Genomic DNA, 26150 nt, shown 5'->3' on the forward strand with positions numbered 1-26150 from the left:
CCAAGCCTCACCGGCACCATGACCATGGGCGGGCAGAGCTCCTACCTGGTGATGTTGCTGACAAACTTCTTGTCGTCCACCACGACGCTCAGCTGGCAGGCCCGGGGCGCGAACACATGCAACGGCTCAGGGAACAGAGGGAGTGGCTCCCCAGGGGCTGCAGCCAGGATGATGGCTCGCCTCCGAGTCTGGGCCACGCCGTACTGACCAGCCTGTGCAGGGAGGACCAGAGACTCACAGTCAGCGGGCACCCTGACTCGCTGGTCCGAGGGCTGGGGTCCATGGCATCTGACTTTGGGGAGCATCTGGCCGGTGTGAAGCTCACCCAGAGAGCCCTTAGCTAACCCACAGTGCTAGTGCTAAGTTGCTTCAGTCATGTCCGAATCTTTGCAATCCCATGGACTGCAGCCCACCAGATTCCCATCTATGGGATCCCCCAGGCAAGAATACTGGAGTAGGTTGCCATGTCGTTCTCCAGGAAGTTAACCCACAGGCTTCCACCTAACCAGAGTGAGGCCAGAGGGCAGGACAAGCGATCCCAAGAGGTGGCCAGCAACCACCAGGTGGGAGTGAGCTCAGGAGATGCTCTCAGCCAGTTCTTTGGACACATGGGGGTGCCGTGGTCTTAGCACTGGGGAGGAGAGCAGCCAGGGGAGACACCAGGAGCCGCGCCTCCCGCCTGGCAGCCCAGTCACAGAGATAGAACACGCTGCCAGCGAGGCTTGTTTGGTGAGGCTGAGACACTGTGGAGACCAACAGGGAGGGCTTGGGGCCGAGTGCCACACTCTCCCCTCCACACGCTCACTGTTTTCCAGCCATCTCTCCCTCCTGTTTCAGCACCCGTTTCAGTTTTAGTTATGCCATCAGTTACTGAACAGGCACACACAGAGCAGTCACTCTCCAGAAGAGGCCTTGTCCCCTCTGACCACCGCAAGGCCCTGTCGCTGCAGACACAGCCACTGAGAGGCCCCTGGAGTTTCACCATGCACACCCTCGAGGTGTTCATAAGCACGTCCATTCACCCAGAGACTCGGCCGTTTAGTCTATAAAACAGTGTGGTCTATGTGTGGTTCCTGACCCACCCTGTGTGGGAGTCTAACTGCTACCTGGAGTTCCACAGCTGGGCACCCCTACACCCCATCAGGGGAAACAAGCTGGAAACGACGCAGCAAAGAGGTCTCTTGCACATGGTCCCTCAGGACTTGCTGGGGTCCTGGCTCTGAGTTCCTCCAGAATCTCAATGCCAAAAGCTCCATAGTGCAGTGCAGGCCAGCATCTGCCTCCACCAGGCTATAGGTCATCACCCTACAGCCTGACCCTTTGAGTTTTGTTTTTAATTTTTGGCCACATTCAGCAGCATGTAGGATCTCAGTTCCCCACCAAGGGTAGAATCCACACACCCACCCCCCCACGTGGAAGTGCTGGGGAAGTCCCCTTTGGAGCTCTGTTTTCAGTTAGGGACAGTTTGTTGCAGCCCAGGCATGGCTGCCCCCACCTCTGGCCTCTGCGTGCGCCCGTCTGCCCCTGCCCAGGCATGGCTGCCCCCGCCTCTGGCCTCTGCGTGCACCTGTCTGCCCCTGCCCAGGCATGGCTGCCCCCGCCTCTGGCCTCTGCGTGCGCCCGTCTGCCCCCTGCCCAGGGATGGCTGCCCCCGCCTCTGGCCTCTGCGTGCGCCCGTCTGCCCCCTGCCCAGGGATGGCTGCCCCCACCTCTGGCCTCTGCGTGCGCCCGTCTGCCCCCTGCCCAGGGATGGCTGCCCCCGCCTCTGGCCTCTGCGCGCGCCCATCTGCCCCTGCCCAGGGATGGCTGCCCCCGCCTCTGGCCTCTGCGCGCGCCCGTCTGCCCCTGCCCAGGGATGGCTGCCCCCGCCCGTCTGCCCCTGCCCAGGCATGGCTGCCCCCGCCTCTGGCCTCTGCGTGCGCCCGTCTGCCCCTGCCCAGGCATGGCTGCCCCCGCCTCTGGCCTCTGCGTGCGCCCGTCTGCCCCTGCCCAGGATGGCTGCCCCCGCCTCTGGCCTCTGCGTGCACCTGTCTGCCCCTGCCCAGGCATGGCTGCCCCCGCCTCTGGCCTCTGCGTGCGCCCGTCTGCCCCTGCCCAGGGATGGCTGCCCCCGCCTCTGGCCTCTGCGTGCACCTGTCTGCCCCTGCCCAGGCATGGCTGCCCCTGCCTCTGGCCTCTGCGTGCGCCCGTCTGCCCCTGCCCAGGCAAGGCTGCCCCTGTCTCTGGCCTCTGCGTGCGCCCATCTGCCCCTGCCCAGGCATGGCTGCCCCCGCCTCTGGCCTCTGCGTGTGCCCGTGTGCCCCTGCCCAGGCAAGGCTGCCCCCGCCTCGGGCCTCTGCGTGCGCCCGTGTGCCCCCGCCTGCCCCCGACCTGGGCGCACCTGCAGCACGCCGAAGGTGCACTGGTAGCCCATGCGGACCAGGCAGCGCAGCGTCAGCTTCAGGACCATGGAGCGCTTGAAGGAGACGAAGTTTCGAACGTTCTCCAAGAGGAAGTAGCGGGGCCGGTAGTAGTCACAGTAGCTGTCGGGGACAGGAGTGACTGAGAGTCAGCCCCACGCCTGGAGAGAGCAAGGCGGCCTCCTTGGCCAGAAGTCACTCCCAACTGCTTTGACGCTTGTCAAGACAAACCTGCCGGCTCTCAGGGTCTCTCCCTAGTGGAGAGGGAGCCGTGAACTCCCTGAAGGCTGAGAGCGGCGCCTCGCTCAGCAGCGGCCTTCTGTAGAAGCGAAGGCTAAAGCGGTGACTGCTTGGCCCTGGCACCAGGCGCTGCAGCACGAGGGCAGGCCATCTAGTTGCCCTTGGGTGGCACTGAACGCAGCGGGGCTTTTGCTCTGTTTACCTGAGGAAGGAGACCACCAGGGAGTTCTTGAACTTGGAGTAGGTTCGAGAGTTGAAGCGGTTCATGCCACTGAAGCCCTGGCAGGGTGGCCCACCGCACAGCATCTCCACGTCTCCCTTCTGAGGCAGCTTCTGGCCGCGGGAGTTGGTCACCTCCCCAGCCATGACCAGCTTCAGCAGGACGTTGCAGTCCTCTGTGAACACCGTGGACCCAGGGTTGTTGAGCCGGAACGCCTGGGCTGCAGGGTCCCACATCTCGATGGCCCAAAGTGTCTCCGAGATGCCTGGGTGGGGGATACAAGGACACAGACGTGTCATGAACTCCCCAGAAAGAGACTCTCTAGTCGCAACTGTGGCCAGGGCCACAGAAGTCTTCCAGACACAGCCTGCCTGATCCAGTTTTTAACAGGTTGTGTGGAGAGACCCGACCCCGGAGCGCACCTGCTTGGTGGAAGCCTTCTGACAGTCCCCCACAGCCGGAAAACACGTCCAGGGTCCGCAGCTTCGGCAGTTTGATTTCTGTCTCCAGTTCACTCGGCTCACACGTCTGAGATTTCGTCCTGTTTTTTCCTGCAGGAGATGGACCCCAAGTCAGAGCAGGGTCCTGACGGGCTCTCCTCAGAGCCCCTGGTGACTCAGAGTCCACCTCGTTTTGAGGGAGGTAACATCAGAGGCTGCTCTTCCATACTGATTGACTCATGAGTATCCGAGCTAGAGGACACAGACTTGAAGAGGAACCTGGGGGAATGGCACCCCACGACATACCTTTCCCCTTCCCCTTCCCTTTATTCCCAGGGCTCCGGGCGTGGTTCGGAGGATCTTCAAAGCTTTTGCTCTTGGCGTTATAGGCCTGAGGGGGAAAGAACCACAGCGGTCTGGAAGAGAAACACCGGTTCCCTTCTCTAACAAATAGGATTTAAGTTAATTTAATAAGAATATACTTCATTTCTTCCTAAGTATGGTCAGAAGCCAAGAGGGCTTTCATTCTAATAGAGAAAAGGGGAAAAGTCTATTAATAAAAATGTTTTACCTGGCTGACAGAAATTCCTGCTATTTTAAATACATGGACTACTTCATTCTAAAAATAGGCAAATGTTATAATCAGGCTGTACAGACCAGAACCTGGGGGAGACACGGGTTATCTTAAGACCATACATGCCTGTCACAAAGAAGCTGTGCTCAAACAAGTTAAAAGTGATTAGCTTAAATCAACAGACTCCTGGCTCTTCTCTCTCTCAATAACCAGGCCACAAGCTCAGCTATGAGGCTGAAGGGACTGGGGGCAGGGATTCATCTCCTGGGCCTAGAGGTCCATTTCTCATAGACATAGACTCATAAGACACTGGCCAGACCAGCAGAGGCCACCTAACAGTCTACAAAAATTGTTATTTGTGTGTGTGTATGTTAGTCGCTCAGTTGTGTCTGGCTCTTTGCAATGCCATGGACTGTAGCTCGCCAGACTTCTCTGTCTATGGAATTCTCCAGGCAGGAATACTGGAGTGAGTTGCCATTCCCTTCTTCAGGGACTCTTCCCAACCTAGGGTTTGAACCCAGGTGTTCCACATTCCAGGCAAATTCTTTACCGTCTGAACCACCAGGGAGGTCTGAGTTATTGCATTAGGATGTTAAAATATTTCATTTTGCTGTTAAGTGTTAAATTCCAGATCAACCTGAGTGTCACAGCCTCGTGCTCTGGGTAAGTAAACTTCTCGGGCGCTGTGTCTGACCCAGAGGCCCTCCCTGCAGTGAGCCCAGGGCCCCACCTCGAGAAAGTAGAAGCGATCGGGGCCACCAGCAGAGAAGTCCTGGAGGCACTCAGGCAGGTCCTCTCCGTACTCCACGGTGCAGCGGCCCTGCACGGCCTTGAAGTCCACCACGGCCTCCTCATCGCTCCAGTAGAGCAGGTTGATGTCTGCGTGGTAACTGGCCGGGGTAGACTTGTGTGTGTTCTCCGGCCTGGGAGTGCAAGAGTCTTTGTTAGTTCGTTTGTCGCAAGCTGAAAATGAATTAAATGGCATATTCCTGGGGATGTGCTCACAGGATCAGAGGGTAAAGACTAGGCCCCATGCCTCACTAAGTCACCTTGATTACTGATCCCCTTAGTCGGCACTAAACACCACAAACTAAGTGGGATTTCTTACCGTGATCTCAACTAAGGGTTTGCTTGCTCTTTATGCCTCCAAGAAGACTGGGTGGGCCTGGGTTGAGCCCAGTTGCTGACCTCCTATTGAGAAGCATGTCTAGAGCTGCCTTCTTCCCCCTATGCCTGCCAGATTCCTTGTTCTCTCAGTACCTGTTACTTCAAAGACTTCAGAAAAACTTTCCTGTATGTTAGCTAAGAAGTGGAGCAACTGCAGACTTATCTGTATGGATCAGCTTCAGTTTAAGCTCCTAAATACTATTAGGATCCCAAAAACTCAGTGAAGCCAAGACCTTGGGACAGAGAGAAACCCCAGAAACGGAGAAGAGGGCCTGGAAAGGACAGGAGGACTGGCAGTAGGGAGGGGTGGAACACAAGGGCAGCTTAAACAGATATCAGGGTTTTGATGGCACCTCAGACAGAGCCCAGGATATGCCATGCCTGCCTTGGTCGCACTCTGGACCTCACTCACTGATCTCTTTTGGACAAAGCTCTGCAGCTCTAAGACAGGAATCCAGGGCTGTGTTACACAGTTGTAGTGATCCTCAGCACCCACCAGGTAGTCAGGAACACCTGGGAGGACTACCTCCTCCACCCCTTAGACCACCACTGTGTGTGCGATTCACTACCTCCCATGACTCAGGCAGAGGCCCCTGGAGGGCAGAGCCCTCACCGACCTGTAGAACTTGTTGACCTTGATCTTGATGTCTGTCTCATTGGGCCGGCCGTTGCTCTTCTTGCTGCAGAAGATCTCCTTTATGCGGCCAACACGGTAGGGCTCAGGGGCATCCAGGTTGCTGCCCTTGATGTAGTCGGAGTACTTCCGGTAGTGCTCTGGATACAGAGCTTCGTCCACAGGCTCCTTCCGGGGGCGTTTCACAGGACTGGACAGCTTGATGCTGCAGAGAAGCGACTACTCTGAGTGACTGAACGTCCAACGTTAGAAAGTGGTTCGGCGTGACTGACCAGTGATGATCACTGTTTAAATTCCAGCGCCTGAACTAACGCAGCTCAGTACCCTGAGCACAGATTTAGAGATTCAATCTCATCCACACTTTAACACAGGTATTCCCCATCTGTGCTCTGGGTCTCGCTGCTGAGGTTGTTCACATTCTCCCTGCACCTGGCCTTAGGGCAGGACTTCCTGGCAGGTGGTATGTTCAGCTCCACAGGTGTGAGTAGCTGTGATAAACAAGCCCTGCCCTGGCAGGAGAACTGCCAGTGAGCTTCCCCTTGCCTTGGACAGGCAACTTCTAGAGAAGGCAGAGGCCCTGTCAACCCCGGTCCCTGAGTGACACAACAGTCTTGAGTCCCCTGAACCACAGTGGACACACAGTCCAGGCAAGAGGTAAACTCCTGTGGTCGGAGAGTTGTGGCAGTGGCATAGCCTACATTCTGACTGAGGCACTAACCTCGGGGCACTGCGGGAGAGGCCAGGGGAGAAGATGGGCAGCCTGGGCTAGCCGAACCTGGCCCAGCCATGTACTGGTGCAATCAGGCCATCACATCAGATGCCAAGCTGCCAGGACCACAGGGCCACACTCTGAAGACAGGAAGTTGAGCAGTTCAGGAGGGCAGGCGCCGCCAGGCCCCCCGAAGTCTGTCAGGCCCCAGAGACCCTCTGAGCACCTGTGCTCTCACTTCCAGCTGGGCCAGGAATACCTGGTCAACAGCCCTACAGGCCGGCCTCCCCTTCCAGGCCAAGAACTGGTGTTTCAGGGCACCATGCACACTCACTTCGCAGGGCTGGGAGGACTGAGGCTCTGCAATTCAGTGCATGGGTTGACTGGGTTGAACTCATTCAGTTGAATGGGTTCCAATGAGGACTCGAGGAAAGTAAGTCGGGAAACTGAGCTAAGCTTGCCAAAATGCTGGTTGTAAATCCAACCACACGCTAGTTCTAAGAACCAACAAGGAAGGGATCAAGTGTGGGAAATATCTGTGGCTTTGATTTTTCCCTGAAGGGCCTCAGTCCTTTGATGTGAAGTCTTTTGATGCAGTTCCCAGTTCCCAAGCAGTAATTCACAGTCAGCCTTTACACTAAGCCAGGCACTGTGCTAATAAGCAGCTTTTTTTTTTTTTTTTAAAATTTTAGATTTTTTTTTGCCACACTGCATAGCATGTGGGATCTTAGTTCCCTGACCAGGGACTGAACCTGCTCCCCCTGCACTGGAAGGGCAGAGTCTTAACCACTCAACCACAAGGGAAGTCCCTAATAAGCACTTGTAACTCACTTAATCCTTAGAGGCCTGGCAGGCAAGACAAGATACTCCTCTCCCCATCTGATAACGGGAACTGGGGGCAGGGTCTCTGACATGACCCGCTGGGCAGGAACCCATCACTGACCCCAGCATCCTCCTTTAGCCAGCAGGCTCTGTCTGACTTCTTTCACAGACAGCTTCACTGCCACAGAAGGACAGTGGCTCCACACAGGACTGCTGGATGGCATCTGCTCAACACAGACGCCAGTGCGACGGCTCAGCAGCAGCTGGTAGTGGGCTGAGGTGGGGGGCATGTGGTGCAGCCAGCCTGCTGCTGGCCCAGAGCACCTGGCCCCACTGGCTTCAAGGGGCACTCACTTGAAGGTGAAGGCCTCGGGAGGGAGGTACACGCCATCGCCCACCCGGTACTGGACGCCGTTCTTGGTGGCAAGGCTATAGAGGACACGGCCTTCCAGGTCCTGGAGCTGCTCCATGACCCTGGGGATTTCCTTCTGCCTCATTTCGGCCAGACGTGCACAGCTCACACAGAACCTGAAGGAGCGGTGGACAGAAACCAAAGGCCCTTGAGTGGCTGGTGGTGATTTTAAGCAGCTGCCGCTGGCGTATTTCCAGAGACTCCGGTGACCAAGAGGAAGTACACATGGATGTTAGAAGGCACTGGCTCTCCTGTACTTTTATGTTCACACTTTGATTGGGAACCAAAGCCCAGAGATACGCACATCAGGAAAATGTCAAGTTGACCTCACTTTTGAGTAGCTAACATAAAAACCCAGAGACATTAGCAAATGACCTAGAATCTGGTAAGACTCCAACATGGATGATAATGCAGACCACGGTAAAGCCAGGAACTCAAACCATGTCAAAGGAGGCTCACACTACTATCTCTAAAGGCTACTGGGACTTGGTAAAATGCAACATTCCTGATTAATAAACCCTTCAGAGGAGAGTTGGAGTGCCTTAAAAACAGATCAAGCCCCAAAGCAGCCCAGGCTGACCAGAGAAGTACCAGAGGCAGCTCGGCAAACCCTCCCAGCCTTGCTCCCACACACTGCTCATGATGGAAGACTCCAGTCAACACCGTTAGTTAAAAAAAGTGAGGTATCAAGGTTAGAAAGGAAAACAGGAGCACTAAGCATTTAAGAAGCAAGCCTCTCTAAAAGCATTAGAGTTAAATGGAATCAAAGATCTCACTTATGAGGAAAGACATAGATTTGAGGGAAAGACACAGATTTGTGGGACAGGCACAGAAAGACACATCCTATCCCTGAGTGGGACAGCTTCTCATGGGGGTGACCCCAACCCCCAACCAGGCTGTCCACATACTCAGCCACTGCAACCGAGTCAGGCTGGTCTCTAGTTGGCGGGGAGGGCAATCAGAGGATCCGGGGACAGCAGACCCAGCAGAGAGAAGCAGAGAAGAAGCAGAGAACAAGCAGGGCACAGCATCCTGGAGGACCGACAGGGCAGCCTGGGAGCCCAGGCCCTGCACTCACTTGTACTTGTTGTCCTCTGTTGGCTGAGTTTTCGGAGGGGACTCAAATCTCGCGTAGTCTTGGTCGTACCACAGCTGGTAGAAGTAGGTCTTCCCGTCATCCTCCGACATCAGGGCCTCGGGGTCCACGCCTCCCTGGGGATGGGGCCACCATCAGTCATGATGACCCCGCGCAGCAAGGGGTGGGAACACGTGCAGGGCACCGGGGACTCACCTCCAAGGCCCAGTTCTCCGAGGGGGCCTTATAGATGACCTGCACCTTGCTGTGGATGTACGAGAGCTGCATATCCTCACATTCGTCGACCAGGAACAGTTCCAGGGGGTCCGAAGTGGCCCCGAGGACCGTGTCTGTCCCAGCACAGAACCAGTGGGCGTGGAACATCTGCCCATTGCTGCTGTCCTCCCACAGCGCCGTGACCCTGGAGCCGGAAGACAGGGAGGGAGAAGGTTCTCACTCAGCCGGTGGAGCTGGCGAGGCTCCTCAGGAGCACAGATAACTGTTTGTGGTGTCGCTTGCATATGTACTCAGTCGTGTCTGACTCTTTGTGACTCCATGGACTACAGTCCACCAGGCTCCTCCGTCCACGGGATTTTCCAGGCAAGAATACTGGTGTGGGTTGTCATTTCCTTCTCCAGGGGATCTTCCCAACCCAGGGATCGAACCCAGGCCTCCTACATTGGCAGAACTCTTTTACCACTGAGTTACCAGGGAAGCCCATTTCTTGGCTTTAGTCTAAGGCAAAGAGCTGCTGCTATTTTTGCAAAACAGGCACCTCCTGCTATTACTCAAAGTGTGGGCTGAAGTCAGGCAGAAGGAAGGATACAAACCTTGCTAGATACAGTGGTTTTGAAGAGTCGTCTGGAATTACAGAAACACAGTCCCCCACTTCCAGGGTTTCCGCGTCAATGCATACCTTCTTGTAGTAACTCTTCTTCCCGTCAGTCTGAAAACAAGAGCTTAGTTTCAGGAGAGGATGGATCTGAAGGTCTGTGCAAGGCTTGTCCTGCGAATTCCTGCTGCTTTACAGAAAAGCATAGCTCATGACGATTTCTCTAAACAGCTGTAAGCTCCAGCAGCCTGGCTACTTACAGCAGAGAGCAGCCCCTCCCCTGGCTGGAAGCCTGCAGCCGAGGCACTCACAGCCCTCTGTCGCCAGCTCCGCCCTCCTTTGTCAGCAAGTCAGATCCTAGCCTTCAATTAGAACAGCGCCACATCCCACTCATCACACTCCCCTCAGACTCACGGACCCCCTTCCTTCTCTCCCACAAGGAAAGCTGGTTCCCACCACACAGCCTCTGCCCTAGTTCCTCATAAGGACTTTAAGTGGCCAGCTGCTCTCCAACCCTTCGGGATGCTGTTCCAGCAAGAAGCCTCTGCGGCCCCAGCCCTCTTCCCGTGCCCCACCTGCCGGACAGCACTTGTGTCGCCCAGACCTAGAGCAGCACGCAGAAGGGGCAGGCCTCAGGCTGGCTGAGGGAACTGGCCCGTCTCCAGCTTATGGACGCCAAGGGACCAACACAGAGAACGTATTTACTCTCCAGCTGTGGCAAAGGATTTGACTCTTAGGCAGGTGAGCACAGAAACCCCGGAGGCGGTTTGCTAATGCTCCAAACACCAACTCCTAGCGAGGGGGCAGTGAGGGCTCTCCTCAAAACCAGCTTCACAGGGGAACCAGTCTCGCACACCGGGACTGTATCAAACGCCCGCTTTGGAGGGCGAGGAACATCGCGTCCTTGGGCACATAAGGAAAAACGCATTTCTGGCGCCTGGCCACAGACCCCAGCCTCTCAGCCGGCTCTGCTCTGCTTGCGGCTGTGGGATGCGTGGGCAGGTTTCTCAGCTCCAGGGCTCCGGCTACTCTCAGAACGGCTGGCAGTGAGGCACCTGGCTGCTCAGCAGCGCAGTAGCACGAGGACAGCCGAGGGCCCACTCCTGGATTACCTTGACGGCGTCGCCAACCCAAGAGATCCGATTCTTGTTCTGCTTCTTTTTCTTCCCCTGGTGCATCTTTTTGGGTGATGGCATCTCTGGAATATTGTCATCCACTTCCTCATCGTCATCTGCCTCCTTCATGGCCATGTTGGGACACCTACAAAGTCACTTGTGATAAGCAAGGTCTTCTTTAAAAAATAAGACCAACTGGGAACTGCCTGGTGGTCCAGGGGTTGGGACTCTGTGCTCTCACTGCCAAGGGCACAGGTTCAATCCCTGGTTGGGGAACCAGGATCCCACAAGCCCCCACAGCGCAGCCGGAAAAAAAAAAGTAAAACCAACTGAAGGTGTTTCACTAAGAAAACAGGGACAGGTTTGGCGACAACGCTAGACAAAGGGATCTTGCCTATTCTATACGTGTCAACCCAGCTGTCCCACACGAAGCCTATTTGCCATCAGCTGGCATTTCCCTCCATTCCAAAAACAATCATTGGCCAAACTTACCTCCTCTTTTGGCAAGCCTGCTTGCTCCGTCCACTACCACCAAATTTAACCATATCCTTACAGGCCTTACACTTTCCACACTCGGGCTGCTGACAAATCTAAAACACATTAAAAAAAATTGAATGGCGTTAGTCACAGCTAACAACCAGTTTTTGGTGAATTTTAAAATATGTAAGTTTAACTTCATTAGAACTCAGGGAAGTAAGAGTTAGGAACAAGACGCAAGGTCTGTAGAGGTTAACCCTGAGACACGGTGCTGGCACAGGTGTGGGGAAAGGAGAGCTCAGGTGGCTCAGAGGTAAGCTGGTGACACCACTCTGGAAAACTGTTCTGGACCAAAGTCAAGTATGTAACCTACACCCCAGCAATGCTGCTTCTAAGTAGTGAAGAATCACAGAAGACACATTAGAATATCGCGCTGCCCATCACCGAGGGATAGGCTGGGAGAGTCACAGTGAAATACTATGGAATAAAGTGGTAACTAGGTCTACCCATATCAACACACAGTAGTCGTGAAAGATGCCAGTTTATGTGTATTTTTTAAAAAAGAGAATTTAAAGCTTGGATACACATGTGCTAGATGAAATAAAAACCAAAACAAGAATGGTGAGGACAGGGAGTTTGCTGGTGGTCCAGTTTGCTGGTTAGGTCTCCGTGTTTCCACTGCTTGGGGGACACGGGTTCAACACACAAATCCCTGTTGAGGGCAGCCACTCAATAGGAGGCTGAGGAGACCCTCAGAATCCAGGGACTAGTGTGAATGGAGGATGGGTCTGAAGGCAGCTGCTATATTTTCACTTTCAAGCTTTCATCCAAATTAAGTCAAATAGACACCAAAACAGATCTGATTCTGGGTCAGTGACAGAATTAGGGAGATTAATTCCTCCAGGGTGAAGTAAATATATATTATACTAAAAAATTCAGAGAGAGCTGGACAAAGCCCCCACTTTCTGAGGAAAGTTACACCATGAGACAAGACAGGATCCTGGGAGGACGACCCCGCTTGGAGGAAGCAGTGCTGGCCTCTGTGGGGCAGTCACCCCTCACCCTCACACGGGGCCTGAGGACACAATGGGACATGGCCAGACTCCTTTGTGGCAGCAGCGGCACTGATGGCAAAGTGCCTGCGCGTGCCTCTTTTGACAGCTGTCCCGTAAGATGTGCAAGTCCCCTTGGATAAGTAACTCCTTCTCTGAGCTCTGTTTTTGGGGGTCACATCTACGCAGTAAGACTCTCAAGCCAAAAAGAGAAAACAGTGAGCTCCTCAGAGATCATGAGGGCAGGAGAGCCGGCTTAGGCGAGGTTACCTCACAGACGCCACAGCGCCGGCGCTTGAAGGCATTCTCCTTGTCTTCCTTGTCATCTTTCTCAATTTGCTCCGCAAAGAAAGTGTCGAAGATCTGGTAGACCAGCTTGGTGGTGGTGGCCTTGGTGGGGCCCTTGTCCTTCTCCTTGGCGGGTTGCCGGATGGTCTGCCGCCTTTCGGCTCGCCTGGGAGGGAGATTCCACGGTGTTAGCGGCCCAGGAAGCGCTCCCACAGTGCCCCACCTTCCAGACTCCATCTCAGGTCCTCAGGCTCACTCCTGCTGCACCCTCACCTTTTTCCCAGGGTGACCCCGGCCAGCTTGATGAGGTCTCTCATGCAGGGGCTCAGGAAGATGGGCTGCTCGTCACTGTCCCCAGCCCGATCATAACTCTCTACTTGCTCCACCACGAACTGGGCATGCCGCAGGAGAGAATCCTCTGTGAATCGATTCAAGTTGAGCATACAAGGAGGAACAGTGGTCTTTTGGAAAAAAAAAACAAAAACGGAAGTTTCTCTTAGGCTTAAGCAAAACTGGTTTACGTCAAACAAACATGCTTCTTAGTACATCTGTATCACATGTAAATGGGACTTCCCATGTGGCTTGGTGGTGAAGAACCTGCCTGCCAGTATCCTTTCCCAGGAAATCCCATGGACAGAGGAGCCTGGAGAGCTGCAGCCCATGGGGTCACCAAGAGTTGAACCCAAATCAGTGAATGAACAACATCACATGTAAACAATCTGTGAATCTCAGATAATGAAGGACCTAAGCCTCTTACCTCAATCTTATTGATCAGGTCTTCGTAGGTGGAGTCAGGGTTGCCCTGCAGGAACTCAACCACTATCTTACTTATGTAGATCTTCTCCTGCATCACGCTGAATAGTGGTGCGTACTCTGGGCTGGGATCCATCAAGATATACTCGGCAAATGCTGGAGTAGACAGACGCATAAGAGCAGTGTGAGCCTGACGGCAGCGGCAGTAGCCAAACGGCAGGGATGAGGCTATGAGGCTCACGGAACAGGCAGTCATTCCACACTCAAATGTCAAAACCCATGAGGTACGGTCAGGGTTAGCTCATTCAGAAGGGGCCTGTCGGAGCCAACCAGAGAAGAGACTGGCCAAGTGGCTTTCCCAGCTCGACTCTGGCTTTTGGAATTCGGTCTGGGTTTCAGCTGCAAGGTCAGTTCCAGGGTCAGTTGTAACTAGTAAGAGAGGCCATCCCAATCAAGCCTGACATGCTTCCCACACAGTCACGAGAGCCCGAGACTTTCTAGAGCCCAACCAAGCCCCATGGGAGACAGAAGCATCTTTCATTTCAGATTCCAGAACAGTCCACAGTTGGCAACATACTTACAGGTGCTGAAGCCAAGAAGAGCCTTTTCACCTCCATCAAAACCAGCAATCCACCATTCGTTTATGGGCCCAAAATTTTTGCCATTAATACCACCTAAAAGAGGAGGAAAAGGTTTCTTAAAATGAAGTGGACTAAGAAATGGCAACTCACTCCAGTCTTCTTGCCTGGAAAATCCCATGGACAGAGGAGCCTTGATGGGCTACAGTCCATGGGGTTGCAGAGTTGGACACGACTAAAAGAATATGCCTCAAAAACCCAAGCAGGTTAAGTGGCACTGAGTCCCCACCTGAGCCCACACCTCTGATCAGATGAGCAGGGCAGCCTTACTGGAGCCATCAGAGCGAGACTGCTTGTAGCTGCTCACAGCCCAGACTCTGTTCGGTTTATAAACTGACTGTCCCAGACAATCTGGAACATTCCCCTTACCTTCGGGAGATGGGTCATCCTCGTATATCGGCTTTGCTGAACCAGAAAAGAGGAGCTCAACATCTTTCTCAATGAGGCCGGTGTCAATCGGGCAAAGGTGGCCGCGTTTACAGTACACGCTAGATGGGCGACAGAGGCCGTTTACCAGGAGACCAGAGGCAGGCAGAGGCACAGAGCCAAGCTCAGACACGGGGGGAAGGGGTGTGGCTCCTAGACTCCACTACCTCCCTGGCTGCCAGAGCACTGGGTCAGCACAGTGCTCTCACCCCATAGCCTCTGATTCGCCCACCTGGGCACCCAGAGCAAGAGTATGAGAAGGGAATGTGGAGAGGCCAGCAAGACCGACAGCGGGAAGCCTCACAGGGGAGCCCCTGGCGCGTCCTCCCTTGGGGAGTGGCTTGTGGAGACGCACTGGCTGCTCCAATACATCCTACCCAGACCTGTGCCACCCACCACCCCCAGCTCCAAAACGTTCTTGCTGCTGAAAATGAAACCTCAAACCCACTGCGCTGTCACTCCTTCCCCGCTCCCCACACCACCCCGGCAATTCCTGATCTGTTTTGTTTCTCTGGATTTACTGCTTCACACTATTTTATGTTTGCGTTATGACTTTCACCTCAAAAAGATTAAAATAATGCGTATTACACAGCATCATAAGAGGCGAGGTACACTGAGGACATGAGAAGGAGGGACTTCCACCTCCCTCTGGGGCGGGGGGCGGTGAAGCCTCAAGTTCAAGAGCATCCAACGCCTAGAGATGCTCCGTGACATTTGGAGAATGTGCATCATTGAGCAGGATGCTGAATTTGAGATAACAGGATGGGATTGGGGTGGGTTCTGCTTACGGACCTGCCTGTGCTGGCCTTAAGGCCAGAAGTGCTGTGCAGGTCTGAGAGTATCCCCCGCCACATTCCCACCGCCTAGGCCCCTGGAAGGCCAAGAAATTCTCATCTTGGAATCTTACCAAATTAAGAAAAATGAACACATGAGTACTTTGAGTGGAGCTCTTCTACCAGGCATAGCAGACAGACATGGGGCACAGCACTGCCATTAGGACCTGAAGCCGTGGGAAGGAAAGACACACACCGACGGAGGGCAGGACACGGTGGATGCACAGAAGGGGAGGAGCCAGGGCCCAGCCTGACAGACTGTCCTCGTGCTCCGTCAGGAGAGGTGACATCAGGGAGAAGTGCCAAGTCCCCAGCCGGGGCAGGGCCCATTAGTATGCAGAAGGGGCTAGTTTCCACCTGCCACCTTCAGCCCAAGGACCAGAGGTAAACAGAGTCCCCAGCTAACCCAGGTGGTCTGGCTTCAACGGCCTGATGCTCAAATGCATATGCCATTCCTGGGGCATGTGTTCTTATTTCCCTACCCACAGGAAGGAGTCTGGGGCAGACCTGTTCTTGAGGAGCCACCCAGAGACCCTAAGCCCTGATACTCCTGATTGCAGTGGCTCCAGCCCCTGGTTCTCGTGAGCCTCTGCCCCAGCAGCGCCACAGGGCAGCACAAGGCTGTGAACATCAGCGATGCTAACATCACTCATGCTGTCAGGCAGAGGTTTGAGCCGGGGAGTGGCCGGGGAGTGGACAGCGTCCCAGTGTGGATCAGGCTCCTGCTTGTGGACAGGGAGAGACACACCCAACCGCGGCGAGCATACAGAGCACTGCGAAACACACCGGGGTTTCCTAGAGCACCCAGCCCACTGTGGGGCAGGAATGTCAGAAGACCATCTCGAGATGATTCCACCTGAGGCTTTATAACAGGCGATCCAGCCGCCCCTACTATTCTCTTGTCCAGGGAGAGGAAAAGCATGTGCCGAGCCCTGAAAGGAGACATGAGCTGGAGCCAAGCTATTTTACACAGAGAAGCAAAGGGAAGCACCTCCACTGAGCAGGAGAGAGCAGAACGAAGGAGGCTAGAGAGGAGGGCGACTCTGCCCAATCACAGGCTTGTCTGAACCCCAAGCGCAGTCCAAACTCCACTACCTCCAAGAAGACCCCAGCATCATTGCCTCAGCCTGAAGAGCCCCGCAGGATCCAGCCCCTGCCCTGGGTCCCTGTTCCCGGACCACTCAACCCCCCAGCCCCTCCACTCTAGCCACACAGCCTCTTACCTAGTCTTCCACAGCCCACGCGGCCCCCTCCCAGCCTCCACCTGCTGTTCCCTCCTCCTGGATGTCTTTTCCCTCACTATCTCCTTGGCTTGTTCTTAAGCTGAGGTCTTTGCTCAAGTCCCTTCCCCTCCATTCTGAACAACTTTCTCCCACCTACTCTCTCTGCTCCCAAGGCTTTTCACATCCATCACAATGTCACTACCCACAGGCACAGCTTGTTCTGCTTCCATGAAACCATCAATCTGAAGTGCTGTATCTATAATACCCACTGCACATAGCTGGCCCTCAGTGGAATGAATGAGCTTTAGGATATTTACTGACTCAAGGGCCTTCCCTGGTGGTCCAGTGGCCAAGACTCCACGCTCCCCAATGCAGGGGGCCCAGATTCAATTCTTCAGGTAACTAGATCCCACATGCCATAACCAAAGATTTGCAAGCCACAATTAAGACTTGGCACAGCCAAATAAGTGCTTTTTAAAAGGATGTTCACCTACTCAAGATCTAACAGGAATAACTTTAACAACCAAAGACCTACCAGTCATCTACCAGCTTGGTGGCCCTGAAGTGTTAGCAGCTTAAGAAACGTTGCAGATCAGGTGTTAAAAACTTTACTAAGATATTAAGGATTCAGCTGTCTTAAGAAAATGCTTTGTTACGATAAGAAGCATATTAGTTACCTGTGCTTCCTTGGTGACTTAGTGGTAAAGAATCCCCCTGCCAATGCAGGGGACACGGGTTCAATTCCTGGTCCGGGAAGACCCCACATGCCACAGAGCAACTGGGCCTGTGCACCACAACTACTGAGCCTGTGCTCTAGAGCCCGGGGGCTGCAACTACTGAAGCCCCTGCACCGCAGACCCTGTGCTCCCCAACAAGAGAAGTCCCCGAAACAAGAAGCCTGCCCACTGCCACTAGAGAGGAGCCCCTGCTCGCCACAACTAGAGAAAATCCTGTGTAGTAACAAAGACCCACTTTCATGCATTGGAGAAGGAAATGGCAACCCACTCCAGTGTTCTTGCCTGGAGAATCCCAGGGACGGGGGAGCCTGGTGGGCTGCCGTCTATGGGGTCGCACAGAGTCAGACACGACTGAAGCGACTTAGCAGCAGCAGCAACAAAGACCCAGCATAGCCAAATAAATAAAAAGACTCCAGCAGGATTTAAATAAAAGAAAAACACACAAAACCTGTCAGTTACCTGAAGCAGGTTAGTTTGTGTTGGGGCAAATCCTCATAACTCTCAAAGCCAGACTCGTTAGCATCGAAGATGGACAACCTCTCGTTGGTCAGTATCTGTATCTCTTCCACCTGAGAGACAGTGGACAGTGAGCAGGGACACGGGAGACGGCAACTGTACAGCTGAAGACAGAGCCGGGACTTACCGCATCAGGGGGGTGCTGCTCGTATCTCAGCTCGGGGTCGTCTAGGTACTGCAAGCACTCGGTGCACTTCGGAGGATCGGTCTGTGGGGACGAGAACGCAGACGGCGCTGAGAGAGCCAGCCCTAAGCCAGTCCCTTCGCGTCACACAATGGCTTCTATTCCCAGGTGTACACTTACCTTGGACACCACTGCTATTTTGGTTCGAGTCATTTTCTTCTCAGTTCTGGGAACAAAGCAGAAGGTTTGTTTTAGTCATTACACGACATGTCAGAATCTGTCAAAGTTATACCGGATCCAGACACAGATGAGCGCCAGCTGCTGCATAAGGGGCAAGTGTGTCTCTGCCACGCAGAGGGGACCTTCTGCCACGCAGAGGGGACCTGCCTCACACAGCAGAACCGGCATGTCTCAGTCCTGCGCTCACTGTCCACCACACACAAAGCTAAGGCTGCTCCAGGAGGTCGCTAAACGCCCCTTTTCCTTTCTTTCTCAGACAACTGTTTAGTATTACGATCTGCTTGGTAGAAAGACAAAAAATAAGTTCTTACAGTTCTCTGTATGTAGTTCTGCGTCTCTTCTCCTCCTAAGTAGAGAAAACAGAAGAGTGAAGGGTAAAAATGTCTTTTCCATCCGGACAATGTTGCACAGTTAAAGAATTTTATGTACATGGTTATCACAAAACCTAGCCAGAGGCAAGAAGGCAATCAGAAAACCAGTGAGACCCAAGCCACCTCCAGTGTCTAGTCTTACAAACAAAATTCTTATAACCAGACTTCCTTAAAAGACTCATGAGAGACTAGTTTTAAAAAAAAGACAAAACTTTTGTTGTTTAGTCACCAAGTCATGTCTGATTCTTTTATGACCCCATGGAACTACAGCCCACCAGGCTTCTCTGTCCATGAGATTTCCCAGGCAAGGATACCGGCGTGGGTTGCCATTTCCTCCTCTAGGGGATCTTCCCCACCCAGGTACAGAACCCACGTTAGCAGGCGGATTCTTTATCCCTGAGCCACCAGGGAAGCCTGACAAAAATTAGCTCTCCTGTATTAAGTGATACCTCAATAAGTTTATAATTGATATGGGGCGCTATGGACCGAGTTTTGTCCTTGCTCCCCAACCCAATTCTTATGTTGAAGCCCTAACCTCAAATGTGACTGTATTTAGAGATGAGGCTTTTAAGGAAGTGACTGTGGTTAAGTGAGGTCGTAAGTGGGAGAGACCTAATCCAATAGGACACCAGAGCGCTCTCCTCCCTACGTGCTTGCACAGGGAAAGGTCATGTAAGGACCCAGCAAGAAGGCATCCGTCCACACGTCAGGAAGAAAGACTTCTCCAGAAACTAACCCTGCTCGTACTTTGATATGTGAATTGTATTCTCCAGAACTGTAAGAAAAATAAACGTCTGTTGGTTAAGTCACCCAGACTGCCGTATTTGGTTATGGTACCATCCCCACCCCTGGTGACTAATAAGAGAAAACTTATTTCCAGAATTATTCTGAGTAAATGAAGGAATGACAGAACTATCACTCTGCAACTCCCAGTGAAATAATGGATTGAAACAGTGCTTGTTAAAAACAGGCGAAAAGGTGAAAAGCTGAGGGGAACTTTATAATGGATGGAGCAGGCTGAGGGCACCTGGGTTCAGCGATGAGTCCTAAGCCTTACAAAGATAACCATGCCTCTGGTGTGATGTAACGGGAAGCATACAGCACCACCTTAGAAGTCCTCTGGGAAACAAGAGACACGCCTCTGTTCCAGCCCCTGGACCTAACTAGTGGTCTACAGGGGACAGGGCTATGGGAAGATGTCAAACCTGAGAACCCACTAATGCTACGGGTAAGCCTGCTACTTACACCAACTGCAAGTAAGCGGATGGGGTGACGCTGTAGATGACACAGGGGAGACAAACAGCAACCAAGTGTATCATATACAGACTTAGCTGGGGTCCTGAATCAGACAGCAAAACATGCAATGCAGACCTCACAGATATCTGAACAGAGACTGGACTTTGATAGTATGGTGTTAGGAAAATGGTATTGTGGTGATGTTTATTTAATTTTGATATTTTTTGATGTGGATCTTTTTTACAGTCTTTATTGAATTGGTTACAACATTGCTTCTGTTCCACGTTTTGTTTTTTTTTGGCTACGAGGCGTGTGAGGTCTTAACTCCCCAACCAGGAACTGCACCTGCACCCCCTGCATTGGAGAGTAAAGTCTTAACCACTGGACCACCAGGGAAGTCCCTGTGATGATGTTTAAGAGACTCCTTTCCTTTTTAGAAGGAAGCACCTTATAGAAGCACCTCTGTTAATATTCCAGTAATATGACTGGGATCTGTTTACCAGAGTGAGGGAGGGCAAGGAGAAAAACTGAGGCTTGGGTAAACCATGCCTAGTCATGGGTTGATAACTGATGAAGGCTGATGAGAATACGAGGGTTTGCTACCCTTTTCTGCCCACTCTAGGGTGTGTTTGAAAGTTTCCATGAGGAAAGTTGTTTAAAAATCACTGTAAGATATTCCAGCCAATGCGATGTTATGAAATACAGAAGAATTGAAAAAACAAGAGCGTACCTTTTCATCTTCATCTTTCTCATCAGAGACTTGTGGTTTTACTCTTTCAGGCTCTTTCTCTTCTGGTCTCCGCTTGCTAGCTCTATTGGATAAACAAATAAGCCAAACGTCAGCTTGAAACCTGTATTGCCAATTCACATAAAAAATGACAAACTAATGCTTCCCTATAGAAAAGCAAAATATTCAGAACAGATCTGGTGAACAGACACTTTCTTCCCATCCAAAAGAAAGCCCCCTTGTCACAGTGGCTCCAAAGGTGCGTCACCAACACGTGATCCTGAAAAGAGGCCTTCAGACACCCCGTGTGACCCTGACATGGGGCCTGATGAGATACTGGAAACTAAGACACCTGACAGTGCGGTGATGGGAGTGCTACCCATGTGGCAAAGGGCGACAGGCAAGATGGGGCCCACAGTTTGATTTCTCATCCAGCCCCACCCAAACTGATCCAGTCTTCCAACAGCACCAGCAATTCCCTGTAAACATCTACACCACAGATCTCCAATAGTTATTTTGGTAATTTAAACTACACAAAGCACAGCACAAAAGCAGAAGCATTTTAACCACTTACAGATCTTTGGGTTGACTTCTGTGCCTCTTTTCATCCTGAGAGGGGAAACGTGTGGGTAGAGAAATAAAGGGGGGAAAATTAATTTGAGCAAGAGTGAGACAAAACCCCAAAGTATCAGTTAATGATTGCAGCACCGTGGGACGAGAGAACTGGAAAATCTGGGCAGGTCTACAGGCTAGAGATGAGGCTTCAAAAATTTTAAGTCAGTTCCCTAACGCCTACAAACAAGAGTTGGCAGATTTCCTGTAAAGGGCCATGAAACAGACATTTGTAGGTTTCCACCACAGACTGTGTCACAGCTACTCAACTGTGCCACTGCAGCGCGAGAATAGCCAGAAACAATGCATAAGCAAAATGGCACGGCTGTGGTGCAACAAGACTTCATGAAAACAGGCAGAGGGCCAATTCTGGCCTGTGGACCACAATTTTACACACCCCTGTCCCGGGACAGCTCAAAGCAAAAAGGACTGTTAGAGCCATTTTGCTTATGTCGGCCCAGACGTCTATAGCTCAATCTGTCATTTGGTCAGGAGTGAAGATGTCATATGAACAGGCACTGGGACAGGAGTGGGGAAAGCACGTGGCGACGCTGAACTGTGGAATCCAGTAAGGGAAAGAGTGAGAAGTAGGGATTCCCAACGCGGTCACCAACTCATTCAAGACAGCTGAGCCCACATACAAAGACTACCTTGCTGATATGCTGCTGACCTTTATAAAGAAGTATACACACAGATTAAGTCAATAATTAAAAAAAAAAAACTAGACAATGTCAAACTTGTGGTCCTTTTGTCCTTTTCTGCCATGAGACAAGAGCGCTGGCTGTGGGGTCTGAAGCTCCTGCCAGCTGCTGTCTGAGGAAAACAGATGGTCTGACACCACCGCTCAGATCTCTCTAGACCTGAAGGGATCCCAGGCAAGTGCTGACGATTAAGATCACGAGTAATCAGAAAAGATGAGACAATAAGATGTTAGACAGAACAAGCTGGAGGTGACACCAAAAGGATCACGTGGCCACAGAACAAGCAAGGGTGCGAGAACACTCCGGACCCAGGAAGTCTGACCTCAGGCTCTGCTCCCTGGATCTCACAGAAAACCAGAGACAATCTTGGGACCATCCTAGTTTGGCTTTTCTTAGAGCAAATTGCTAAGGAGCTTAATAAGATCCCTGTGCTGTGGCCCCCAGCAGATGTAGCCCAGTCCCCTGGAGTTTACAGCCCTGTGGATAACCTCACCATCTGAGACTTTTTACAGTCCCAACCCTGGGTCAGTGTACAATATTTCAGGGTTTCAATATGTTAACTAAGCGGAACTGTGGGAGCTGGCGGGGACGCAAGGAGGTAGACTCAGAACTCAGGAGACTGGCTGGTCGATAAAGCAGCACAAGCGTGATGACACGTGTATCTGGGGTGACACGTCAAGCCTTCTCAGGCCAGAGGCTATGAAGAGAAGCTGGTCCACACACATCTTAGTCCAGGCACACACAGGCCCTTGCCACCATTACCATAAACAGACAACTGAACGCTCACTACGTATCAGGCGCTAACATGCAGCGACAGCTGCCGAGCCCCACAAGGGGGGGCAGGTCACCTGCCCAAGACCACCCCAGGGCAGGTAGGGCTGGATTTCAATGCACAGCCCTAACCCATGCCATTTCTCCCAACCAACTGGGAATACAAGGATCGGGTAGGGATAAGTGACACGAGTCAGTCTTTACTTTGTCTTCTCCTTCATTCATTTCAGCCTGAGCTCCTCCAGGCCTCGCATCTCTGTCTGGCTCCTCCTTAGCTTTCTGTTTAGGTGTCCTGTCACAGAAGAAAACACACAGTCAGCTCAGGGAGCCCATCACCGTTTCAAGAAGCCACAGTGAGGGTTTACAGGGTTCCCTTCCCCAAGTTAGAGCATGGATGATTTTTCTCATCTGAAGGGCAAGTTTTCATTGCAAGAAACCCAAGAGGCAATTTGGTACTTCAGAACTTATGATCTCAGAATGCCACCAACACTTCATGTGTCACTGAGACACGCCGCAGTTTAAAAACAAGAGACAAAAGGGCTCCCCTGATCCCTGATAACCTGATGGGAGTCCCCCGGTCCCCGATAACCTGATGGGAGTCCCCCGGTCCCCGATAACCTGATGGGAGTCCCCCGGTCCCCGATAACCTGATGGGAGTCCCCCGGTCCCCGATAACCTGATGGGAGTCCCCCGGTCCCCGATAACCTGATGGGAGTCCCCCGGTCCCCGATAACCTGATGGGAGTCCCCCGGTCCCCGATAACCTGATGGGAGTCCCCCGGTCCCCGATAACCTGATGGGAGTCCCCCGGTCCCCGATAACCTGATGGGAGTCCCCCGGTCCCCGATAACCTGATGGGAGTCCCCCGGTCCCCGATAACCTGATGGGAGTCCCCCCCGATACCTGATCCCCGTCCCCGATAACCTGATGGGAGTCCCCTGGTCCCTGATAACCTGATGGGAGTCCTGCCGGTGGTGGATTCCTGTGCAGGTTTGGTAGCTGGCCTGAGGTGACATCTGCGAAGTCGTCCCCTCCTTTCAAGGGCCCAGGCACTTGGTTCAGGAGTCCTGCCCACTCCAGACTCAGGTCCAGTCAATACTTGCTTCAGTCCATTGCATGTCAGAGACTGCTTTCCACTGCCGCCCTCACACACTGCCAATGCTGACAGCGCACACCCCAGCTGGGCTAGTCCTAGGGCTAAAGCGGGTCTGCCTGGCCAAGACCAGTCAATGGCCACCAAGCCGCAAACATATAAGGTCAAAAAGTGCCTGCTGTCCTAAGCCGCTGAGCTCTAGGGCAATTTGTCACATAGCATCTTCATAGCTGCAGGCAAGAGACAAGAGCTGCTCAACGCTCTTTAAACACCACCTAACAAACTGCTTCCTGTATGAACGTCAGTAAGGACAGACCACTAAGGACAGGCCAGCAGTCAAGGTCAAGTAAATCTCAGTTGACCTCAGCCTACACTATGGTTGCCTGACCTTCCAAGAACAGAAGTTAGCCACATATTACATGTATGACCTTAATGCTCTGTCCAATCCATAATTTTTATAAGAACACTTACTTTTGGAAGTAAATTTCACAAAGTACAAAAGGCATGTTAACTGTACTTACGGTTCTTTGGTTTGACTTCTGAGTCTCTTTTCTTCCTAAGTGGATGGGACAGGGAGGGGAAAAAAAGAAAAAAAGACTAGTTAACTTCCCCCCGTTTGATTCTAATATTTCTATTAAAGAGCTTTATGGAAATAAAATACCTAAACTGATCCTATAGTCTAGCTGGTAAGAAGGATTCTCTTCTTTTCAGATACATTTCTTTTTTTTTGGTGAGGTAGGTAGGCAGGAAGTTAAAGAACTCTTAGATTCTGTTGTTTAAGATGGATTTGCAGGCAAAATTACTGTCACTTGGCAGGATTAGGTGTTGACAATCTCCTTGATAATTTTATCAAATGAGAATCTAAACAAAGGAATGAAGTAGTATATAACCAATTGGAACAAGAGCTCCAGCTCAAACATGGACAACAAATCATTTTGAGTCTGAATTTAGACAGCTAAATGCACCTCTCCAGAATTCAGCCTCAGGAACCCCTCACACTTTGTGAGGAGATCAAAGGTTGGTGACGTAAACAGAAAAAACACGTGGAGTCTGGCCATAGACAAGGGATTTCAATCACGCCCTAAATCCTTCTTTGGAGGATTTGAGCCAGTCTACTGGAACTGCTTATTCTCAAATGATTTAACATATGTCCCAACTGTAACTGCTGCTAACTTTAACTAGGATCAGGGTAGGGAAGTGATCAATTAAAGACTAGCTTCAAGTACCCAATGGTTCAAGAATTATCATGCATCTTGGTTGATTCCCTATTAGGACAAAATAACAGACACCCATTCTTTAACAGGCTCTCAAGAACACATAACACCCATGGGAGTTTCTAAGAAAATTCTAATCAGTGTGGTCATAAAACTTTTGGGGATCTGAGACTGTTCCACCACCTGGGACAGACCAATGCCAGCCTTTTACCGTATGGGGCAGTGCTGTCTTCTGGTAAAGCTCCCACTTTCAGAACCCCAATTCCTTCTTTTACCCTCCCCCAAGCTCCTGGGATGGGATTCGGTGGTACATCTGTATTTCACAGAACCTTAAGCCCACCTTGATTTTACAAGTCTGGGGAAAGAACTGGTCTGATCTCAGTTAAGAATGCAGCTTTAACCCTGGACAATGATATAGCACTTCAGCACCTTGTGTGTCTGAAAGTGAGATCTCCACCAAGACCTCATGAGCAACCAAGATGCGTAGGCGAGGGGAGAGGCTAAAGCTGCGAGACTAACTGATCAGGTAGCAGAGGTCCAGGTGACTTCTAGGCCTATCAGTGGTTTACTGTCACCAGAACCACATAAACACACCTTCCACATAGAGAAGCAGCAGAAAGAGGAGTTTGAAGAGCATTTTTGCTAAAGTCAAGGTCATTGTGATCATTAGTGAAAGTCATTCTGTTCCTACATGCTCTCCACGCCCTGATCCCTCTTCCTAGAACCAATGGGGACTCTGATTCAGGTAGAAGTGACAAACACGGAGGTGACCAGGCTTTACTTTATCATCTCTTCCTTCTTCTTCCATGTGTGTTCCTGGTCTTACTCTTCCTGGTTCTTCTGCAGGGAGCAGCCCAGCAACTCTATCAAGCAAAATAACACACCCTAAGGATGACTTTCAGAGACTCCTCCCCTGGAAGCAGCTTTCAAAAGGGCTTCCTTCCTCCCCGCACCCGACCACCAAAAGCCAATCTTCATTTCAGTAGCCCTGAAAAGTACATATTACTTTAACATTTAAGATTCAATACAACCTTTAGATCTGCTTCTGATAACTGCCAGTTGCCCCCCACCCCAATTCACTCTTTGCAAGAGAATTCAACCTGAATCACAAGGTTAATAATCTGGCTGCAAACTCAGTGTCCTTAAGCTATCTATGATCACCCTGGCAACTTGCTAGTTCTTCCTTTTAAAACATTTCAGAAAAGCAATTTCAGTAGTCAACATTACAAATTACACAGAACAAAAAGGTATAAACTCTTACCGTTCTCTGGATGTAACTCGACGTCTCTTTTCCTCCTATGTGGAGAGAAGGGACGAGAAGAACATTTATTTCAAAAGAAGATCAAAACCAAAAGCACGAGTCAAAGTGTCAATACATTTCATATGGTTAAATACAGGCTTCCCAGGTGTTGCTAGTGGTAAAGAACCTGACTGCCAATGCAGGAGACAAGAGATATGGGTTCGATCCCTGGGTCAGGAA

At 51.9% G+C, this 26150-nt stretch overlaps 1 protein-coding gene across 5 annotated transcripts in view; it reads right to left on the reverse strand.

Annotated features, from left to right (window-relative positions):
- Positions 1-26150, reverse strand: part of DNMT1 (DNA methyltransferase 1) — a 44318-nt gene that overhangs the window by 3745 nt on the left and 14423 nt on the right. For 3 of the 5 annotated variants that reach the window (XM_018051018.1, XM_018051020.1, XM_018051021.1), the window contains 29 exons: positions 25932-25966; positions 25452-25533; positions 23978-24012; positions 22569-22656; positions 20855-20889; positions 20284-20365; positions 19054-19092; positions 18258-18292; positions 17887-17932; positions 17710-17790; positions 17526-17635; positions 14217-14335; positions 13791-13883; positions 13214-13365; positions 12730-12917; positions 12439-12622; positions 11132-11229; positions 10637-10784; positions 9523-9638; positions 8909-9113; positions 8696-8829; positions 7560-7733; positions 5658-5879; positions 4604-4796; positions 3606-3690; positions 3282-3410; positions 2842-3124; positions 2381-2522; positions 46-212 (listed from right to left, as the gene is read on the reverse strand). In XM_018051018.1, coding sequence (XP_017906507.1) covers positions 46-212; positions 2381-2522; positions 2842-3124; positions 3282-3410; positions 3606-3690; positions 4604-4796; positions 5658-5879; positions 7560-7733; positions 8696-8829; positions 8909-9113; positions 9523-9638; positions 10637-10784; positions 11132-11229; positions 12439-12622; positions 12730-12917; positions 13214-13365; positions 13791-13883; positions 14217-14335; positions 17526-17635; positions 17710-17790; positions 17887-17932; positions 18258-18292; positions 19054-19092; positions 20284-20365; positions 20855-20889; positions 22569-22656; positions 23978-24012; positions 25452-25533; positions 25932-25966 — 3500 coding nt within the window. The other 2 variants (XM_018051019.1, XM_018051022.1) reach the window with 2 other exon arrangements.

Source organism: Capra hircus, chromosome 7 (genome assembly GCF_001704415.2).
Source record: "Capra hircus breed San Clemente chromosome 7, ASM170441v1, whole genome shotgun sequence".
Lineage (NCBI taxonomy): Eukaryota > Metazoa > Chordata > Mammalia > Artiodactyla > Bovidae > Capra > Capra hircus.